We start from the raw sequence: 21,979 nt of genomic DNA, 5'->3' as shown, positions 1-21,979 counted from the left end.
ATAAGGCCTCAGATCTGCCTAGCAACTCCATTCCAATTCTCACTATTTGCTGACATCCAGGGGAAGGCGTATGCAGTGCATCTCAACCAATAGAATACATGCAAATTAATAAACCGACCTCAGAACAGCCTGCAGATTTCAGATTTCTCACTTCCTCATAGGAAAATTGCTCCAACTCGAGTTCTGTTTTACTCACAGATATAATTCAAACGGTTTTAGAAACTAGAGAGTGTTTTCTATCCAATAGTAATAATAATATGCATATTGTACGAGCAAGAATTGAGTACGAGGCAGTTTAATTTGGGAACGAAATTATTACAAAGTGCAAACAGCACCCCCTATTGAGAAAAGGTTTTAAGTGGAAGTTAGGATTCACCCCTTCATGAGCAATGCTACTCAAATAACATAGCTCTTAGTGTCTGCACTGTATTGCAATTCTTGTAGGAAGCATCACCTGTTCTTCGTTCTCGATCTTGTCGCTGACATCTTTGGTGCCCTCTCCCTCGCCGATGCCACCGCCCTCGTAGTCGTGGAACTCTGTGGCCCCCTCTCCATCCCCTCCCTCCAACTCCTGGGGGAGGCAGAAACCCTGCAGGACAAGACAATAAGGCAAATCAGCATAGAAAAACAGTGGCTGTACAGTAGCACCATTGCAGCTTAGGTGACTTACCCAAACAGTAGAAATAAAGAGCTACTGAAACTACAGGTTGTTCTAAGACCTTTCACTGCTAACGTTTTTTCAACATGTATTTGTGCTCGTGTTCGAAAACAGATCCAAGTACAGGGGTTGCATACAGTACCTTCTGGGCTAACTCAGTGAAGATGCCGGCCAGGACAGAGAGCAGTTTCCCAGTGCTCCTGTGGGCTCCCAGTGACACAGCCAGGTAGTAGCATACCAGCTCCGAGTACAGCCCCAGCATGGGGTCTAGACGCACCAGCAGCCTGCAAGCCTCACTCAGCTCCTAAACACAACACGCAGGACAAAGAAGGAAGACAGAGGGTCACTGGTGATATATTCTGAATATCATGAGATCATGATAAAGCAATCTGAAACAGCAGGACATCATCGTTCAGAAAAACTCAGGAGAAAGAATGATGAACTCCTTGGCATTACCCACAAAATCGTAGAGTTGCAAGGCGTTTCAGTGGTGGTTGTGCATCTCCACTCCACTAGAGGGTGGTATAGGCTAAAGTGTATGCTGTGTGACTACTGTACCTGAAGCTGCTGAGGTGGACAGGAGTCTCGGTGGACTCGGAGTCTCTCCAGTAGCTGTTCCAGCGTGTCGCTGACCTCCCCCAGGGAGAGAGACGCCACCTCTGCTCCCAACTCCTCTTCCAGCAGACGGCTCAGGTGACCAGGCTTCAGCAGGTCCTCCTGGGGCTCCTCCTCCTCCTCCTCACCTTCTGGAACTGGCAGATACAACAGGAAATTACATCATTCTCCATCAAAGGTCGCGACTCGCAGAACACTAGGATTGATCATGTTAACGCATCTTGGCCCAGTCGTACTCTGGCATTCTTGGGATAGCTTTTTTTGACAGCTTGTTCTTCGACAGTTCTCCAACAATAACCACACAAGCATACAAGGCATTAAAAAAGCGTTTCTTTATGGGCAAGTTCAGAATGTCCCTCCCAGTTTCAGTCTGTTTTCTTCCATTTGGTGCCTAGTGAATACGACCCAGGTGTGTTATTGGAGGCAGACAGCAGGGGTGACTCCTCACCTCTCTTGGTGTCTGTCTGCTGTTCTCTCAACTGCTCCCCATCCTTTCTCTTCACTAGGGTCTGCACGGCAACCAGCACAGTGTTGATGGCCTTCTCCAGCTCAGCAGAGAACTCGGAATGGAATGTTTGCTGGTAACCTGCAGAAAGAGAGGGAAAATTATTTTGCCAATGTAATAACACTGTAATAGCATTGTAACAGTGTAATACCATTGGAATGGAAGTATAATAGAATTGTAACAGTGTAATACCATTGGAATGGAAGTATAATAGAATTGTAACAGTGTAATACCATTGGAATACAAATGTTTCTATGATGGGTTAGGGTTAGTGTGCTGTTTGATAAGGAATAAGAAATTATTTATACTTTTACTCATAACATATTTTAGCAATTACATTTACCTTTGATAGTTAAGTATATTTTAGCAATTACATTTACTTTTGATACTTAAGTATATTTAAAACCAAATACTTTTACTCAAGTAGTATTTTGCTGGGTGACTTTCACTTTTACTTGAGCATGACAATTGAGTACCTTCCACCACTGCTTTAAAGCATTTTGTGACAACTGCTGATGTAAAAAGGTCTTTATAAAATACATTTGACTGATTCATAAAGCATGGTCTGTCTGTTCTCACCTGTGTGTCCGTAGCCCAGGGAGAGTAGCTGTGTCTTCCAGGTGGTGAACTCAGTCAGGCTAGACTCCACCTCTCCCCTGACGTACTGCAAGCCACGGGTCAGACCAGGCTGGGTGTCAGCCGTGCCCTCTGGGGTGTTGGGGGTGAAGAGCTGCTCCACCATGGGCATCTGTGCCGCCACGGCACCCAGCCGGTCATAGCCAGAGCAACACACAGAGAAGTGGCTCCTGAGGAGGTGAAGAGAAGGGAGGGTTAGCAAATTAAGAGCATCAACAGCAAGGCTATGCTTAAAGCTGCAATATGTAACTTTTGGGGCGACCTAACCAAATTCACATAGAAATGTGTGTTATAGATCTTTCATTCTCATTGAAAGCAAGTCAAAGAAGCGGTATAACTGTTCTATGTGCGCTACTTCTATGCTTCCTGTTCTTAAGTTTCTTTTTTGCATCTTTTACTTTCGGTTTTGTACACCAGCTTAAAACAACTGAAAGTACAATATTTTGTGTTATGGAAAATATATTTCACAGCGATTTAGATGGTACAATGTTTCTCTACACTATACTTGCTTGTTTTGTCACAAACTGAAATTAGGCAAACTATTCTAATTTTACAAGCAGGAAATGGCGGTGCATAGTGCATCTTTAAATTATAACAAAAATCTAACAAGATAAAATGAACTACTGATTTCAATATAGAGGATATCTTAAAAGAAAAGTAATGAAGACAAAAGCTCAATGCTCTTTTCTGTGTAATACTATCAGTATTCCTGTGTAATGCTATCTTGTGCTCCTAGGCCTTTACCAGGAGTGCAGCGCCCCCTGTGTGGACTGCAGTGCCACTGCATCCAGCTCCTCTTTCAGGATCTGGGTTTGACCCAACATGTCCACCACACGCCGACTCAGCTGGCTCCAGGCCGGGTCTCCTCTCCTCAGCAGACACCCAGGGGGCTGCCTTTGAGCCGCCACGGGGGACGGGCAACTCAGGGTGGGCTCCCTCTGCCCGTCTACCCCCTCCATCTGCTGGGGGCCATCGGGGCAGCACTGCAGCACCCAGGATAGCTGCTGGAGGAGGGTGGCACACTGCCCTGCCAGACCCTGGGCCTTAATCACCCAGCCCTGGAGGGAAGCCTGGGGGGGAAGGCCACCCGCATTCTCACTGTGGGACTGGAGGTGAGCCTGGATGCCCTGCACGCTGGCTGTTAGCCTCCTGTATGTGTTAGAGAGAGGATAGAAGCCAAAACGAGTGTGAGAAAGACAACTACAGTTCAAGATACTCAGGTAGTATCCTAAATATTATAAGGCGTTGTAGGGAACAGAGTGCCATGTCAGATGCAGCTATATTCAGAGATACTCTATCCAGATGGTAAGTTCTGAGGTGTAAGCTTAAAGGTCATAGGTTAGAGGTTAAGGTTCACCTGAGGTGGACCCACTGCTCTGTGAGCTTGGCCAGGCGTCGCCTTTGTCTGAGCAGCAGCTTGAACAGGTGGGAGGAGAAGCCTCGGCAACGATCAATGTTCCCAATCCCCAGCTCCTGGAAAACAAACAAACACTTCAAAACGTCAGACAACAATTTCCAATTGCAGCACACAGTTATATTTACTGCGCCAGACACCGTGGAGATTCTATGATAATGGCACGTAATTATACGGTTTAGACCCCATTTAGAAACACAATAACATTTCTCAATTGCAATTGGTAATTTCCTTTCAGTCTCTCACCCTCGCAGCGCTCTGGAGGGCAGTCATCATGGCTGTTCTGCGGGCCCACGAGCGGTAGAAGTACTTCTGACAGCCGTCCCACGCAGCGCTCATCTCAGTAAACAAACTGAAACAGACAGTTCCATGCCACAGTCAACCGCCTACTCCTACGACCTACTGCACAGCTATTCAATGACCTACTGCACAGCTATTCAATGACCTACTGCACAGCTATTCAATGACCTACTGCACAGCTATTCAATGACCTACTGCACAGCTATTTTAATGACCTACTGCACAGCTATTTAATGACATACTAAACAGCATCTCAAAGTGTATTGTCTAATATTCCAGGTGTGGTGTCTGTAGCAGCCAGGTGGGTGTGTCTTGTCTTACGTTTTCTCTGCCTGCTCCTGGGTCCTGACTGCAGCCAGGGCGGTCTGCAGCTCCAGAGGCTGCATACACAGGGTCTCCTCTGGGTCCGCTGTCCTGCTCCAGTTCAGGCCCTTACGGTAGGACAGACCTGCACAAAGACAGCAGCACTGTCAGTAAACTAAAATACTGCACAATATCAGTGTAGATTGACAGTGCTACCACAATGACATTGGCTATACTTGGGATAAACAGTTCTCTTTAGAGAGACTCACCGATCTCAGCCAGCATCTTGAAGAGGTCAGACAGGGCTCTCTGCTTCTGCTGGAGGATGTGTTTGACCTCTGACTTCTGCTTCTCCTTCTCGGCTTTCAGGTCGATCGTGAGGCTCTGGAGGTCGCGCAGGTTGCTGATGATTTCCCCTGAAATAAAGACAAATATCTTACAGTCAAAACTATAATCATAGAGGGGCCTTTTCCCCCCACAATCTAATCTGAGGTAGTACATCTTAAGAAAACATTTCTCATCCAAAACCTTTAATGCCTTTGTTTTTCTCATCGTCATTCATGATGGATTCTCAATGAGGCAGCACAAGCAGACGTTCTTCATCTAAAACACCAGGTTTTCTCCAACCCTTACCGGTGAAGACGTCCAGGTCCTCAGAGAGCTCTGGCAGAGGGTTCTTCTTCACCAGTGTCACACACATCTTCCTCATCTTCCTGGTGAGGAGGGGCAGGCGGCCCTGCAGAGACGAGGGCTCCACACCCGCCGGTCCCTCCTCTGGGGACTCACTCTGGAACACACATCACAGATACAGTATGTCAAGCACAGTCATTGCCAATTTCATGAGAATGTACTGTACTTTGTGGATATAAATACTGGTCCAAACTGTCATTTTATGAGCCAGAACATGAACGTTTTTGTGTCGGAACAGAACATTGATACCATGGTATAAATGCCATATTAACATTGTGCATTATTGACACTGATGAAAGTGATTGTGTCTACAGAGGGCTGTACTGTACCTTTAGGTCTCTGGTCCTGCCAGGGAGGGTGTTCTTCAGGGCATGGTGAACCCTGTGGAGTGGGGTGTTCTCTTCGTTGGCATCCACACTGTCCAGGCTGGCACTGCTGCCCTGCTCTATCAGCGCAGGAGCAACCGGCCCGCTCAGCGCCGCCTCAAACTTCTTCACAAACTTAAACAGGGTTCTGGAAAAGAAGTGGTAGATATTGTAATGAACTTGTTGTAGTGGGAGACATTGTACTTACTGTATTGAGTTCAAGAAAAAGGTTTGGTATAACTTCATTTTTTTTTTACAATAAAATGTTGATATGTTTTGGCAGGTAGCCTTACCGGTGGGTCTTATCCACTGACTGTTTAATGGACCAGAAACTGACGTCATTCCACTTGGAGATCTTCACAAAGTCCTTGAGTTCCTTCTCAATGGGCTGGCGGAGCTGAGTGACTTTGGTCTGGATGCATTCTGAGAACTGTGTGTAGTACTTGTGCAGATTCCATAGGAGACGGCAGAGAGGTTCTGTGAAAGCAGGAAGGATTTCCTGTTCAGAACTACATCCGCATGTTTGAAAGGTCAACACCAAGCACTGTATTACAAGACAGTCGACTGTCTAAGTGCAGACTACACATGTACTGTATGTCTGACTATGTACGTGCCTCCATATGTGTGTGTGTGTGTGTGTGTGTGTGTAAATCTGACTGCATGTGTGTGTGTGTAAATCTGACTGTGTGTGTATATATATATATATATAAGTATGACTATGTGAGAAGGCGTTGCGGTGCGTCCCACCTTGTCCATGCTGGCTGGGGGCCAGGAGAAGGTGGCAGTGGAAGCTGAGCAGCATGACTAGCCTGGTGTGGTACTCTCCCAGTGTGGAGCCCTCCATGAAGGCCTGCAGCGTGGAGGAGACCGTGGACAGGGACAGACTCTCCACACCATCGCCCTCTACTGGACAGAACAAACAGGACATAGAAATGGAGCATGGTGAACCCTGTGTATTGTGTTCATTAGGGCATGTAATGGAAAACGATTTAAAACGTTTTTCAACGAACTAAAAGGTGTGTTTGATGCCTAACAAAGACAACCTAGGGTCATCAGCAATGTGCAATAGTTACCTGCGCTGGTGCCCATCCTCTGCTCCTCCTGGTACCTCTCAACCAGCTGGTAGAGGGAGAACCAGTGCTTGGTGGATCTCTCCGTGTGCCGCTTCAAGGCATTGTCCAGACTGCTGGACCAGCAGCTATTGACGCCAAGGAAGAAAGAAAAGGTTAACCAACTCTAGTGGGTCGTATGAAACCAGACCCATTTTATCCCCTAGTGTCACTCAAAATGCATGCAAGTTGGTCACCAATTGTCTACACTCCAATAACTATAATCTGAAATTATATTACATTATAAAAAGGTATATTGCATTGAAATAAACAATAGTATCATAACCAGGATTATAACCCTGCCTGCGGTTTCTGTTATTTACTTGAGCTCCAGTTTGCGCCACTGGATGATGAGGTTAGTGACAGGCTCCAGCTCCCTCCTCAGAGAGACCTTGCGGCTGGCGTTGTTCTCCCAGTCCTGAGGAAGGTAAAGGGGGTTAGGTTAAACAGGGTTAGGTTACACAGGGATGGAAAACATGGGCTTGTGTCCCAAATGGCACCACATTGCCTTCATAGCCTACTACTTTTTGACCAGGACCCAGGTCAAAACTAGTGCACTATAGAGGAAATAGGGTGCCATTTGGGACGTATCCCAAGGGAGTGTGCATGGAGCCTTCCCTAGGATAGCTAGCCTGGTCCGAGATCAGTTTGTACTGTCTTGTCAACTCCTTTGGTCATTGTCACGACAGCACAAACTGTTTTAGGACCAGGCTTGGAAAGGGAGAGCAGCAGCAGGACTCACCTGGGCTTTGCTGAGCAGGATCTCCAGCCCGTTGAGGAACTTGGCCAGTGGGCTGGCTAGACTGAAGGCCATGATCCTTTCCATCACCACCGTCAACTGGAACAGAGAGATAGGCATATTCATCAACACTAAACACCTGAATACACCCCCAGGTGGTAAGGGTAGGCAACAACACATTTGCCACGCTGATCCTTAACACGAGAGTCCCTCAGGAGTGCGTGCTTAGTCCCCTCCTGTACTCCCTGTTCACCCACGACTGCGTGGCCAAGCATGACTCCAACAGCATCCTTAAGTTTGCTGACAACACAACGGTGGTAGGCCTGATCACTGACAATGATGAGACCTGGCAGTATGGTGCCATGACGACAACCTCTCCCTCAACGTGATCAAGACAAAGGAGATGATCGTGGACTACAGGAAATGGAGGGCCGAGTATGCCCCCTTTCTCATCAACGGGGCTGTAGAGGAGCAGGTTGAGAGCTTCAAGTTCCTTGGTGTCCACATCACCAACAAACGATCATGGTCCAAACACACCAAGACAGTCATGAAGAGGGCACGACAACGCCTATTCCTCCTTAGGAAACTGAAAAGATTTGCCATGGGTTCCCAGATCCTTAAAAAGTTCTACAGCTGCACCAGAGAGCACCCTGTCTGGTTGCATCCCCGCCAGGTATGGGAACTGCTTGGCATCCGACCGCAAAGCGCTACAGAGGGTAGTGCGTACGGCTCAGTACATCACTGGTGCCAAGCAGGTCCTCTATACCAGGCCATCCAGGTCCTCTATACCAGGTGGTGTCAGAGGAAGGCCCTAAAAATGGCCAAAGACTCCAGCCACCCTATTATAGACTGTTCTCTCTGCTACCGCACGGCAAGCGGTACTGGAGTGCCAAGTCTAGGTCCAAAAGGCTTCTTAACAGCTTCTACCCCCAAGCCATAAGACTCCTGAACAGCTAATCAAATGGCTACCCTGACTATTTGCATTGACACTCCCCCACACATGTTTTATGCTGCTGCTACTCGCTATGTACTATCTATGCATAGTCACTTTACCCTAACCCACATGTACAAATTACCTCAAATACCTCAACTCGGTACCCCCTGTATATATAGCCTTGTTATTTTAATTTTATTGTTACTTTCTTTCTTTAGTTTATTTAGTAAATATTTTCTTAACTCTTATTTTTCTTAAAACGACATTGTTGGTTAAGGGCTTGTAAGTAAGCATTTCACGGTAAGGTCTAGACATGTTGCATTCTCGGCATGTGACAAATGAAATTTGATTTGGCACTGGTGGAAGCGTCCACTCTACATGGTTCTCACCTGGACTAGGGCGGGGTGCTCGGGCCACTCCTCCAGCCTCTGTCCGACGGCCAGGGCCAGCTGCTCCAGGACAGGCAGACACAGGCGGGCCTCACTCATGTTGGGCTGCTGGTAGAAGTCATAGGGCCCGTCTGGTTGGAGGGTCAGACTCTCGGGACCTGGAGTCCCCTGGACAGTGTTCTGGAGCAGGGTGCTGAGAAGCAGCTGGGTGCCTGTCAGCTGCTGGTCCATCTCAGAGTCTGAGGGTCACAAGGGGGACAGATGGTTTTAGTCAAAGTCATAATGTCTTAACACAGCCAACAGTAGAGTTATGGAAATATCCTAAAGACAAAGGATGGATTAAGTTACATGATATCATTCTGTAGGTAGGGCTGTAGGTTGTAGGTTGTGTAATTTTATAGAAATGAATACAAACATGGCATGACTAAGTGTACTACCCACCCATGAGATGGTAGAAGCGTGACATCACCGGGGCTGTGGTCTGATAGGAGGAGACCAGAGCTCGGATGTGATCTTTGCTGTGATTGGCTGGAGCGCTGGTCTGGTACCACAGTGATTGGGTGTAGCCCAGACAGAGGCACTGATGGACCTGTACCACAGTGTTCATACAGGCTGGAGACAGGAAGCCAGCCTCGTTGGGATCCTCTGTCACTTCCTCCTCCTCTGGCTCTCCTCGGTCTGCTGGTCCCTCCAGACTGGGCTGGGTGGTGATGTCAGCAAAGTCCTAAGTAGAGAGAGCAGAGAGAAAGAGGGAAAGAGAGAGAGGAAGAGAAGAGAAGGAGAGAGAAGAGAAGAGAGAGAGAGAGAAAGACAGAGGCAGGTGAGTTATGGTTGCAAAGTTGACCAGGTGATAGTAAAATGTGATAAACCAAAGCGAGATTACATTGGCTAGCCCTGAAAAGACTGTATTGTAGTGTACCTTGTTGAACTGGGGGAAGCAGCGTCTGAAGTCTCTCTCCTCTTGCTCGTCCTCACTCAGACCTGTTCCGTGGAGTCTGCTGCGGTGGCGATACAGACTGGCTTCTAGCTGCTCTTTCTCCCGTGCACGCCTCTCCTGCTCGTCCCACTCGTTCACCAGAGCCTGGACATATCACACGACAAACATGAACACTGGTTGGGCCACCAGTCAATCAATAAGATCAGACCACAAACACCAATCAAAAAGTTGACATCCCATGTTATCCAATCAAAACGTGTAACACTCACCTGACAGATGTGTCTGAAGAGTTTGAGTGTGTCCTGGCTGAGCTGACCAGTGGAGAGGGCGTGGCACTGCAGGTACAACAGAGCGTTCAGGAGTAACGTCCCTGGCTCTGGGACCACGTGATCCAGGTCCTGCTGGGGTACGAGCTTCCCTAGGCCCCTCAGAACATCCATGCAGCCCCTGGAGCACAGGTAGTCTGCCCTGGCTAGGTAGGAAGGCATGCTGGGGGACACAGAGGGGAAGGCCAGCAGGCAGGACACCAGCTTGGGCAGGCCTGGAATCGGGGTAAGGGAAGAGGCCACCTCAGATGCCACCAGTCTCATACCATGCCTCAGCTGGAGGATGGCAGTCCTCAGGGGCCCCACTACGTCAGGGTACAGCGGGTACTCCTCCGCCAGCCTCTGGGCGAAGCGGTGCTGCGAGGCCTGCCACACGGCCTCCTCCTTCAGCAGGCCCTGAGTCCCCGACCTGGATTTGGTGCCGCTCCCCTGGAGGGCCTTGAGCAGGTGGGAGAGCAGATCCTCTATGGAGGCCGGCTGGCCGATGCTGCAGAGGTAGTGCTGCAGCTCCTGGAACAGCCTTCCGTACTGGGGATCGTTGGGCCTGCAGGCCTGCTTTCTGGAGAGCTCTGCTATCTGCTCCTTCACCTGCTGCATACGGATCCACAGGTACCTGCAGAAACATCAGAGACAATGACGTTTAGAAAGACCCTATCTGGCAAAAAACAGTCAACCAGAACTATCTGATCAACAACTGTAGCCAATACATAGTACATGTGTTTTACGTCAGACACAGTGAGTTCTTCTGTTATTGTGTATGTTTTTCACCTGATGCGAGGATGCTGGAAGCCATCGGTGGTGCTGCTCTCCTCCAGCTCAGCTCCAGTCAGCAGCTGAGAGGACAGACTGCGTCCTCTCCACTCCTCCTGCAGCAAAGCCAGCTGGGAAAGAGGCAGAGGCACCCTCAACTTCACATATAGGGGAAGAGAATGACACTCTACTCCAATGTTAAAAAGAGAAGAGACTGTTGATATCTCCCATCTCCCCTACTACCATACAGTGTTAACAAGATAAAAGAGACAGTAGCATTGACAGTGGCCCACCTCCTCCTGGGCGTAGTCCAGCTTGTAGGCCCTCTTCACGGCCGGGTCGAAGATGGTCTGTGGGGTCCAGGTCTTGATCTGCAGCAGGCCCATGTTGACCCAGAAGACCCCAGATCGGACCAGCTGGCTGAAGCCTTGGACGCGGATGGAGCCCTGGACCCTGTTCTGAACAAACTGCTGAAGGCAGGTGAGTAGGGCGTCCAGCAGGCCTTCGGGGAGGTGGTTGGGGGGCAGGAAGTCTGTGAGGGTGGTCTGGACCTCCTGGGTGGCCACCAGAGGGTCCTGGTCCTCCACCAGGCTCTCACAGGTTTCTGTATAGCTCTCCTGCAGCCCTGGAGGCAGCAGCTCTGATATGGACTGTAGCTGCCGGCGCAGCACCACGCCCTGCAGCCGCAGGTCAGTACCCCTGAGAGGACCGAGAGAGAGAGCGCGAGAGTGGGAGACTGAGTACTGAAGCTATAAAGTGAAAATAGTCATATCAAATAGATATGAATAGCTGCCCTATATACAGTACACGTCAAAGGTTTGGACACACCTACTCATTCAAGGGTTTTTCTTTATTTGTACCATTTTCTACATTGTAGAATAATAGTGAAGACATCAAAACTATGAAATAACACAACCAAAAAAAAGTGTTAACAAATCGAAATATATTTTATATTTGAGATTCTTCAAAGAAGCCACCCTTTGCACACTCTTCGCATTCCCTCACAACCAGCTTCATGAGGTAGTCACCTGGAATGCATTTCAAATAAGTTCTGTTGTGACAAGGTAGGGGTGGTATACAGAAGATATCCCTATTTGGTAAAATACCAAGTCCATATTATGGCGAGAACAGCTCAAATAAGCGAAGAGAAACGACAGTCCATCACTACTTTAAGACATGAAGGTCAATCAATCCGGAACATTTCAAGAACTTTTCAAGTTTCTTCAAGTGCAGTCGCAAGAACCATCAAGCGCTATGATGAAACTGGCTCTCATGAGGACTGCCACAGGAATGGAAGACCCAGAGTTACCTCGGCTGCAGAGGATAAGTTCATTTCAGTTACCAGCCTCAGTAAATGCAGCCCGAATAAATGCTTCACAAAGTTCAAGTAACAGACACATCTCAACATCAAATGTTTGGAGGAGACTGCGTGAATCAGGACTTCATGGTCAAATTGCTGCAAAGAAACCACGACTAAAGGACACCAATAAGAAGAAGAGACTTGCTTGGGCCAAGAAACACGAGCAATGGACATTACACCAGTGGAAATCTGTCCTTTGGTCTGATGAGTCCAAATTTGAGATTTTTGGTTCCAACCACTGTGTCTTTGTGAGACGCAGAGTAGGTGAATGGATGATCTCTGCATGTGTGGTTCCCACCGTGAAGCATGGAGGAGGTGGTGTGGGGGTGCTTTGCTGGTGACACCGTCAGGGATTTATTTAGAATTGAAGGCACACTTAACCAGTATGGCTACCACAGCATTCTGCAGCGATATGCCATACCATCTGGTTTGCACTTAGTGGGACTATCATTTGTTTTCAACAGGACAATGACCCAACACACCTCCAGGCTGTGTAAGGGCTATTTGACCAAGAAGGACAGTGATGGAGTGCTGCATCAGATGACCTGGCCTCCACAATCACCCGACCTCAACCCAATTGAGATGGTTTGGGATGAGTTGGACCGCAGAGTGAAGGAAAAGCAGTCAACAAGTGCTCAGCATATGTGGGAACTTCTTCAAGACTGTTGGAAAAGCATTCCAGGTGAAGCTGGTTGAGAGAATGCCAAGAGTGTGCAAAGCTGTCATCAAGGCAAAGGGTGGCTACTTTGAAGAATCTCAAATATATTTTAATTTGTATAACACTTTTTTGGTTACTACATGATTTCATCTGTGTTATTTCATAGTTTTGACGTCTTCACTATTATTCTACAATGTAGAAAATAGTCAAAATAAAGAAAAACCCCTGGAATGAGTAGGTGTGTCCAAACTTGTCTGGTACTGTACAGTGCAAGCCCCCAAATCATATATTATGTGCATCATTCTGCCATTTGATAAAGGTAGGGCAAGGGCTATTTCCCTAATTATAGTGCCAGCGTTCTGTATGTTGTGTGTGGTGATTCCTCTCCGTAAGCTTGAGGTAACATCTCCAGTGAGCGTACCTGAACTCAGCCAGGGCAGGGACAGCCATGTTGTCCCACAGCACGGCGGTGACGTCTTGGAGCTGTTGGGTCCGCTCCCTCCACTCCCCCAGGGTGACCCGGGATGAGGAGAGGAGGGACGTCCCCGTGGGGTCCCACCGACCCCCCATCTCGCTGCTGCTAAGAACCCCCAACATGCACCTTGACCACACTGCTTTGCTCAGCATGCCAGGACCCTGGAGGAGACACAGGAAGAGTGAGTGAACTCCTCAGTTAGAATAACTTAGTTGGAACACTTAAATTCAAATAAAAAAATAACTGATTGAAAACGGAATAGCAGGAAATTAATTTCAGTGATGTGAATTGAGCCAAAATCCTGATGCATATCTCCATAGACAACATACATTGAGCTTGTTGGCAAGCTGTGAGCCTCTCACATCACATAGATGTTACAGTAGCTACATAACCTACCATGTTTTCAGGTGACAGAGGTGTCTTGGATGATGTCACCTGTCCCTTGGAACACAGGGGGTCCCACTTCAGCCAGCGCTCTGGGTCAGAGGTCACACTGCTGCTCCACAGGGCCGCCAGGGCCTCTGATAGCAGATCACACCACACAAACTGCAGCTCCTCCGAAGGCTGGGAGGAGAAATGCAGGCACTACAGTTAAGTCAATACAGTTGCGTGTACACAGGCAGCCCAATTCTGATATTGGCCTTATAACCAATCACACCAGATCTTTTTCAGAGCTGATCTGATTGGTCAAAAGACCAATTAGTGAAAAAAAGCAGACTACATCACACTGGGGTGCCTTGAGGAACTCAGGTGTGCCGTGAAACATCTCCTAATCTCTATTATTTTTTGGAACACTCACTTATAAACCTGTGACCTGTGGAATGCACATGGACTTCTGACTTGCGAGCACCAGGTCCGGTCATATAATACATTGAATGGCACATGGTTACATCTATCGTTTCAAGTTGGGTGCGCTCAGGCTGTTGTTGTTACATTTGTATCATTTAATGGGTGCGCATCACGAGCAAATTCATGTGTATAATTTGACTTGGTCTGTGAGAACCAACAGCACGGGCAAGTCTGATTACTTTTAGCTGTACCACATCCTCTAACATAGAAACAAACTGAGCATGGTCACTCCTTTACAATGCAGAAACCCACGGTCTTTAGCCAAATCTTTCAGAACTATTTTACCTAAATATTTATAGCGCGGATTTGCGGGAAGCTCTTAAATTAATCATCATGAGTAAGATACTATGAAAATAGTTAAAATACACCCCATTTAATCTGTTGTCATGGAAAATATATAATTTGCAGTATGGATCTGATGAGATCCAGGTCATTGCCACTAAATAAATTCATAGGGACATTTTAGGTGTGCCGCAGGCCAGAACCACTGGCCTACATGACACAAAACCAGATCTTCTGGTTTATGTTTGAGGCACAGATACAGGATTGTCCTCTTGAAGGACAAAACAAAATCAATCAATCAATTATACTGAGGGTAAACTGGTTGAACCACCTACCCGGTCACTGCTGAGGAGGAACCAGAGAGGCTGGAGCTGGCTGACGTTCATGGGGGTGGACTGGAGACAGAAGCGCAGGTGTTGGGAGACCTCGCGACGCAGGCTGTCCTCGGACTCTCTGTCACTGTGGAGAAAAGTCCACAGTAGTTAGTTATCCATACAACTACATGATACAACATAAAAACAAGTGGTATTGTTAAACGTTTTATGTAATTATTGGTGCTTTTGTGTGATGTTTTTAATGTGCCAAAGATACTTTTCTGTTTAAAGTAAATTAGATAGACAATTAAGCTTTTTGAATTTGATACATTTGAAGCACTAATTAAAGCAATTAGATTCAAAATCGAATTCAATAAAGCAAGATAATCCTCCATCCTTCATGTATTTCCTCCATTGACCCACTGTGGCCATCTCTTACCCCTGTGTGAGAGCCAGCTGCAGCAGGTCGGTGCTGAGCCTGAGCTGGTTGAGTACGGCCAGCTCCTCCATGAGAGGCCAGAGTTGGGCCCTGCGGCTGAGCTGCTGTAACACCTCCCTACAGGGAGCGGCGCTGTCTCCCTGCTCCCCCTCGTCATGCATAGAGGAGCGCACCTCCAGTAGGCCGCACGAGGTCATGTGACCCTGCTGCTGCTGCACGCACGACACCAGCCTCTCTAGGACACCTGGGATCAGGATATAATTGAATAATGAATAGTTAGAGAGGGATGACAGACACTGACACAACTTTAGTATGTAGCACCAGGTTACCTGAGTTCTGGGGTTCTAGCTGGTTGTTGGCCAGCAGGACCAGGCCCCAGGCTTCTAGCAGGCTTTCCTTGGTGTCCAGGCCCAGAGCGGCTCCCTGCAGGCGGACCAGCTCCTGTCTCCACAGGGAGGCCGTGTTGTCCAGCCTCAGGTCGCCCACGTCCAGGGCCCTGCTCAGGACCCTCAGCCGGGATGCACACTCGGCTACAGACTCCAGCTATGGGAGATAGCGATGAGTCAGACGGGTTAATATTAGTATTGTATTACCATACTCTCAAGTCTTAATGAGGAAGCCTGGAAATCAAGGCTTGGTTATGCCAATCAATAACTGATAGGAGAGTTTACAGTATAGGTGCTTGTTTCGGATAGTGTGTTGAATGCTCTCTCTCCGAGTAAGGTGGGTGTTTGAGACAGTGGTTTAAATGTTCTCTCTCGCTCTCTGTCTCTTTCTCTCTACCTTGAATGGAAGGGGTTTTCCCAATATTTTCTGGATGCCCTTCAGGGCAGTAGCCACAGTGACAGAGGTGGACAGGACAGTCTGGATGGCAGCTGACACTGTCTGGAGCTCCTGCTGGCCACTGGAACAATACAATAACAAAGGGTTGCTATCATTACATTTCCAGGTAGAAAACACAAAGACCCAAATGGAACCCTTTTCCTTATATAGTGCAATACTTTTGACCATGGCCCATATGGCTCTATGTAGGGAATTGGGTGCCATTTGGGACGCAACCAAAACCACTTTTACAATAAAGTCAATTTCATTGATTCTACTGTCCAGAATGTCTATGGGAGGATTCTAATACTACTTTCTGGGTAAAAAGGAAGGTGTTACTCACTCATGGGTGCCATCTCCCAGTAGTAGCTGTGGAAGCCGGAGGATGAGGTGTTTCTGCACCCACTGCCAGTGTAGCGAGAGGACCGACACTCCCTGGGAGTCGGCAGGCAGCGAGTTACACACCTGCCAGAACCGGTCTCTCCACTGCAGCAGCTGCAGGATCTGTGGACACCATAGATACTATTTATTACAAACAGAATTTAAGCCCAGGTTGATGACGGTTACTGAATGAGAGACATCAACTAAAATGGAATTACAATGACTACTACGGTATTAACCTCGAACATGAGATGGTCAGATATGTAGGGCTGTCCAGTCTGCACGGCCTGCAGTGTGAAGGTGTCCCACAGGTCAAAGAAGGAGCGCAGGTGCATCAGCACTGGGTGGGGCAGATGACCAATGTCCACCGTCCCTTTAATGGTCAAAAAAACATATGCAACATTATAACACCAGCAATATTAGCATTAACCTTTACATTTCAGCAAGCACACAGTCACCAAGTCGAGCTGTACGGAAGCAGCACAGCGACAGTATGTACCTTTGGAGAAAGCAGTGGCCAGCCTCAGCGCACTGTTGTGTGCTGATGTCTTGATAGCACAGCTCCCCACTGCAGCCCTCTCCTCTCTGTCCATCAACAGGATGATCCTGTAAAGACACACATCACACCCAGGTTACTCAACACCACAGCCACCATGTAACCCCAGTTACTAAACAGCCAGACTACCGGACAGAGGATATATCCCAAATGGTTCCCTATAGGCCCTGGTCAAAATAAGTGCACTATACAGAGAATAGGGCACCATATGGGACACAGCCAGACACATACCTGTTGGCCACTGCATTGAGAGCCTCCATGAACTCCATGTACCTCTCCTCGTCTTCAAAGTTACACGTGTTGGCCAGAATGTCCAGGTACTGCTTGTTCCAACGCATGTCCACCAGAATCCTGTAGTCATCTAATACCGACATGAACATTAATGTCAATTTTTTAACTTGTGAAAAGTGATTGTTTTGACGGGAGTTATGATATGTAATATTTGTGTAAAAGAGCTGGAGAGAGTGCTAGAAAATAGTTTAGTGACAGCGGTTAGTTTAGCCTACCTGTGCTGTGTGGTTGCAGCAGCTCAGTGAGGCACTTTCCCTTCACAGTCAGCTTGCTGCTGAACATGGCCTTCAGAGCTCTGTTCCCTGCCTCCAGCTGCACCAGTGCCACCTCTGTAACAACAAGCGGATTTCAGAGCAGTCCTTAAGAGTAACACGCACCAAATTCACAGACAGCAACAAAGCTCCACTGACCACAGAGCAGTCCCTTGACATAAACAGTAACATACACCATATACATGGCCCTGGTTGAATAATGGTGCCGGAGGGGTTGGCTGCCGTTTTACGGGCTCATAACCAACTTGTTTGTTTTTTCGCATTGTTTGTAACTTATTTTGTACATAAAGTTGCTGCTACTGTCTCTTATGACCGAAAAGAGCTTCTAAACATCAGAACAGTGATTACACACCTTTTTTATTTAATGAGTCCGACGCGAAGATATACTGCTTCCCGGACACCAGGCCCAAAACCTCATCATTCACGTGAAGAAAAGACGGAGATACAGGGGGCGAAGGTCGCGGTGCCTTGTGAGAATTCATAGGCGAGTGAGTAAACCGCCAATACCCTTCTATTGGCCAACGTTCAATCACTGGAAAACTAACTGGATGATCTACGGTCAAGACTATCTCACCAAGGGGAAGTGGTCAGATGACGCGGATGCTACGCTAAACAGGACTGTTTTGCTAGCACAGACTGGAATATGTTCCCGGGAGTCATCCAATGGCATTGAGGAGTACACCTCCTCAGTCATCAGCTTCATCAATAAGTGCATCGACGAAGTTGTCCCCACAGTGACAGTACGTACATATCCAAACCAGAAGCCATGGATTACAGGCACCATCTGCAGCGAGCTAAAGGCTAGAACTGCCGCTTTCAAGGAGCGGGACACTAATCCAGACGCGTACAAGAAATCCATGCCCTCAGACGAACCATCAAACAGGCAAAGCGTCAATACAGGACTAAGATTGAATCAGACGAACCATCAAACAGGCAAAGCATCAATACAGGACTAAGATTGAATCTACATCGGCTCTGACACTCGTCGGATGTGGCAGGGTTTGCATACTATTATGGACTACAAAAGGGAAACCCAGGCGCGAGCTGCCCAGTGACGAGAGCCTACCAGATGAGCTAAATGCTTTTTATGCTCGTGTCGAAGCAAGCAACACTGAAGCATGCATGAGAGCACCAGCTGTTCCGGACGACTGTGTGATCACGCTCTCCATAGCCAATGTGAGCAAGACCTTTAAACAGGTCAATGTTCACAAGGCCGCGGGGCCAGACAGATTACCATGATGTGTACTCCCGAGCATGCGCGGACCAACTGGCAAGTGTCTTCACTGACATTTTCAACCTTTCCCTGACCGAGTCTGTAATACCTACATGTTTCAAACAGACCACCATACTCCCTGTGCCCAAGAATGCAAAGGTAACCTGCCAAAATGACTACCGCCCGTAGCACTCATGTCAGTATCCATGAAGTGCTTTGAAAGGCTGGTTATGGCTCACATCAACACCATCATCCCGGAAACCCTAAACCCACTCCAATTATCATACCGCCCCAACAGATCCATAGATGACACACTCAATTGAACATCACACTGCCCTTTCCCACCTGGACAAAAGGAACACCTATGTGAGAAAGCTGTTCATTGACTACAGCTCAGCGTTCAACACCATAGTGCCCACAAAGCTCATCACTAAGCTAAGGACCCTGGAACTAAACACTTCCCTCTGCAACTGGATCCTGGACTTCCTGACTGGCCGCCCCCAGGTGGTAAGGGTAGATCCTCAACACCGGGGCACTTCAGCGGCGCGCGCTTAGTCTCCTCCTGTACTCCCTGTTCACCCATGACTGTGTGGCCAAGCACGACGCCAACACCATCATTAAGTTTGCTGATGACACAACAGTGGTAGGCTTGATTACCGACAATGATGAGACAAACTATAGGGAAGAGGTCAGAGACCTGGCAGTGTAGTGCCAGGACAACAACATCTCCCTAAATGTGAGCAAGACAAAGGAGATGATCGTGGACTACAGGAAAAGGAGGGCGGAACGGGCCCCCCATTCACATCGAGTAGTGGAGCGGGTCGAGAGCTTCAAGTTCCTTGGTGTCCACATCACCAACAAACTAACATGGTCCAAACGCACCAAGACAGTCGTGAAGAGGGCACGACTACACCTTTTCCCCCTCAGAAGACTGAAAAGATTTGGCATGGGTCCCCAGATCCTCAAAAAGTTCTACAGCTGCACCATCGAGAGCATAATGACCGGTTGCATCACCGCCTGGTATGGCAACTGCTCGGCATCTGACCGTAAGGCGCTACAGAGGGTAGTGCGTACGGCTCAGTACATCACTGGGGCCAAGCTTCCTGCCACCCAGGACCTATATAATAGGCAATGTCAGAGGAAGGCCCAAAAAATTGTCAAAGACTCCAGTCACCCAACTCTCTGCTACCGCACAGTACCGCCAAGTCTGCTACCGCCAAGTCTAGGTCCAAAAGGCTCCTTAACAGCTTCTACCCCCAAGCCTTAAGACTGCTGAACAACTAATCAAATGGCCACCCGGCATATTTACATTGACCCCCCCCATTGTTTTGTACACTGCTGCTACTCATATTTACATTGACCCCCCCATTGTTTTGTACACTGCTGCTACTCACTGTTTAGTACACTGCTGCTACTCACTGTTTATGATCTATGCAGAGTCACTTTACCCCTACCTACATGTACAAATGACCTCAACTAACCTGTACCCCCGCACATTGACTCGGCACCGGTACCCCCTGTATATATCCTCGTTATTGTTATATAATTCTATTGTGTTACTTTTTATTACTTTAGTTTGTAAATATTTTCTTAACTCTATTTCTTGAACTGCCTTGTTGGTTAAGGGCTTATAAGTAAGTAGATCACGGTAAGGTTTACACCTGTTTTATTCGGCGCATGTGACAAATACAATTTGGCAGGGCGCAACAAAGCTCCAAAAAGATAAAGAGCTGAAGGAAGGGCAGTGAATGTGCTCCGTACCAGGAGCGTGTTTGTAGCTCTTGGCCAGGCTGGAGAGCCAGGCGGTGCGGAGCATCCAGTCTGAGTGCGAGGCCCTCTCGGTGAGTAGCCTGACAGCGGTAGGCAGCAAGCGCAGGGTGTCACCGTCCTCCTCCAGGTCCACCACGCCGCCAGAGAAAACCAGGCCCTCGTGCAGCGCTGTCCCGCTCTGCAGAGCCCTCTGGAGGTCACTCAGGCTCAGAGGACGGCTCCTGGTCACACACACAGGTCAAGCTAAACGTTAGCATTACAGCTACAATAAGACCGGGTACAACTCTGGGGCCTAGTTTTAACCCGTTTTTCCAGGTCTGGTCACATGATCAGGAAAAACACCTATGTCCGACCTGTGATCTATGAGTCTCACCTCTTCCCCTGCATGCTGAGTGTGTTGAGGCAGAAGGAGAGGACCTGTCCGTCGCGGAGGACCGAGGAGAAGCAGGAGTCTTCGGTGGAGAGCAGGGCTGAGGGGAAGCCGTCGGGCCACACCCCGGCACACAGCAGCCCGCTGCCCCAGTCCTCTGTGTCCAGGATGGACAGGTGGCGCTCAATCACCTCCTGGGCTTGCTGCAACCACGTGTAAAACTCCATTCTTTATTACTGACTTCAATTAATCTACTAGGAACATAATATAATATCAACATAACTACGGTCTTGGACTGAGATATCACTGTATAGATATAGGCTGGTCGTCAGTGTATATTACATCACAGAGACAGGCTGGTTGAGGTTATAGCAGTGGGAATAGAGGATGTTCTATAATAGACAAGGTGGTGTTGGTTGGTACCCGTTGGATGGCGGTGGTGCGCTGGCAGAGGGAGTAGGCCTCCCCACAGGCGTGTTGCAGGGCTCTGGGCAGGTCCACCCCTCTCTGCAGCTGGCAGGACAGCAGGGCTGCAGCATGGAGCAGGGAGGAGACACATGATGAAGGGGAATCTGGATAGACAGAGAGAAAGGAAGAGATTCATACCGGAGGAGTCATGCTATGGATACCATCTATGGATACCTTTGTTTTATCTGAAGAAACAAGGGACATGCAAAACATAGCTGATGTCCAACTGAAATCCTACATATTTTGGAGAGGTTTCCCTCAGAGCTCACCCCAAATGGTAGCTTTGATGTCAGTGTGTATTTCAATCAGCAGGTCACACACACAGTCTCCGGTCACACCAGCGGTGTGGAGAACAGTCTTCAGGTCCAGAGCGTCCCAACAGACCCCCTCGTGTTCCCCTGGGATGTAGATCTCCACCCCTCGGTTCCGCATGGCTCTGGAGATCTCTCCGTGCACTGGGTCCATAGTCAGGAACAGCCTAGAGTCAGGCGAGATGAAGAGTTGAGACTAGGCTGTCCAAACAGAATTGGTGTGTGTGTGTGTGCGCACAAACCTTTGTATTGTACCTGAAGTTGGGGTGTGGGGTGATGGAAGGAGTGGTTCCATCGATGACCCCACGCTCGTTGATGGTCAGACACCCACCGGGCTCCAGCAGGGCATTCAGACGGTCTAACACAGAGGGGCTTAACACAAACAGAAACACAACACCCATTAACCTTACATGTACCATCTGCAACACACTCTGGTGCCATCCAGCCTCACACAAGTGAAAAGACCTGTTAACTCACA

At 48.3% G+C, this 21,979-nt stretch overlaps 1 protein-coding gene across 1 annotated transcript in view; it reads right to left on the bottom strand.

Moving 5' to 3' along the window:
- LOC120024219 (midasin-like) overlaps positions 1 to 21,979 on the bottom strand; it is a 59,613-nt gene that overhangs the window by 9,415 nt on the left and 28,219 nt on the right. The window contains 39 exon segments of the mRNA XM_038968415.1: positions 455 to 589; positions 801 to 959; positions 1,217 to 1,410; positions 1,722 to 1,859; positions 2,358 to 2,584; positions 3,159 to 3,563; positions 3,772 to 3,887; positions 4,075 to 4,180; positions 4,450 to 4,576; positions 4,701 to 4,847; positions 5,065 to 5,218; positions 5,451 to 5,634; positions 5,780 to 5,963; positions 6,234 to 6,389; positions 6,572 to 6,684; positions 6,919 to 7,013; positions 7,338 to 7,433; positions 8,658 to 8,896; positions 9,099 to 9,381; positions 9,577 to 9,738; positions 9,864 to 10,533; positions 10,689 to 10,801; positions 10,964 to 11,369; positions 13,110 to 13,324; positions 13,560 to 13,727; positions 14,630 to 14,753; positions 15,048 to 15,291; positions 15,377 to 15,590; positions 15,831 to 15,951; positions 16,213 to 16,373; positions 16,490 to 16,623; positions 16,750 to 16,856; positions 17,038 to 17,167; positions 17,313 to 17,426; positions 20,344 to 20,579; positions 20,723 to 20,925; positions 21,146 to 21,294; positions 21,460 to 21,668; positions 21,757 to 21,873. Of these exon segments, the coding sequence (XP_038824343.1) occupies positions 455 to 589; positions 801 to 959; positions 1,217 to 1,410; positions 1,722 to 1,859; positions 2,358 to 2,584; positions 3,159 to 3,563; positions 3,772 to 3,887; positions 4,075 to 4,180; positions 4,450 to 4,576; positions 4,701 to 4,847; positions 5,065 to 5,218; positions 5,451 to 5,634; positions 5,780 to 5,963; positions 6,234 to 6,389; positions 6,572 to 6,684; positions 6,919 to 7,013; positions 7,338 to 7,433; positions 8,658 to 8,896; positions 9,099 to 9,381; positions 9,577 to 9,738; positions 9,864 to 10,533; positions 10,689 to 10,801; positions 10,964 to 11,369; positions 13,110 to 13,324; positions 13,560 to 13,727; positions 14,630 to 14,753; positions 15,048 to 15,291; positions 15,377 to 15,590; positions 15,831 to 15,951; positions 16,213 to 16,373; positions 16,490 to 16,623; positions 16,750 to 16,856; positions 17,038 to 17,167; positions 17,313 to 17,426; positions 20,344 to 20,579; positions 20,723 to 20,925; positions 21,146 to 21,294; positions 21,460 to 21,668; positions 21,757 to 21,873 (7,255 nt within the window).

The sequence above is a fragment of the Salvelinus namaycush genome, chromosome 29, assembly GCF_016432855.1.
Source record: "Salvelinus namaycush isolate Seneca chromosome 29, SaNama_1.0, whole genome shotgun sequence".
Classification (NCBI taxonomy): domain Eukaryota; kingdom Metazoa; phylum Chordata; class Actinopteri; order Salmoniformes; family Salmonidae; genus Salvelinus; species Salvelinus namaycush.
The sequence above is the reverse complement of the archived record's forward strand: the minus strand, read 5'-3'. Positions and strand labels throughout refer to the sequence as shown.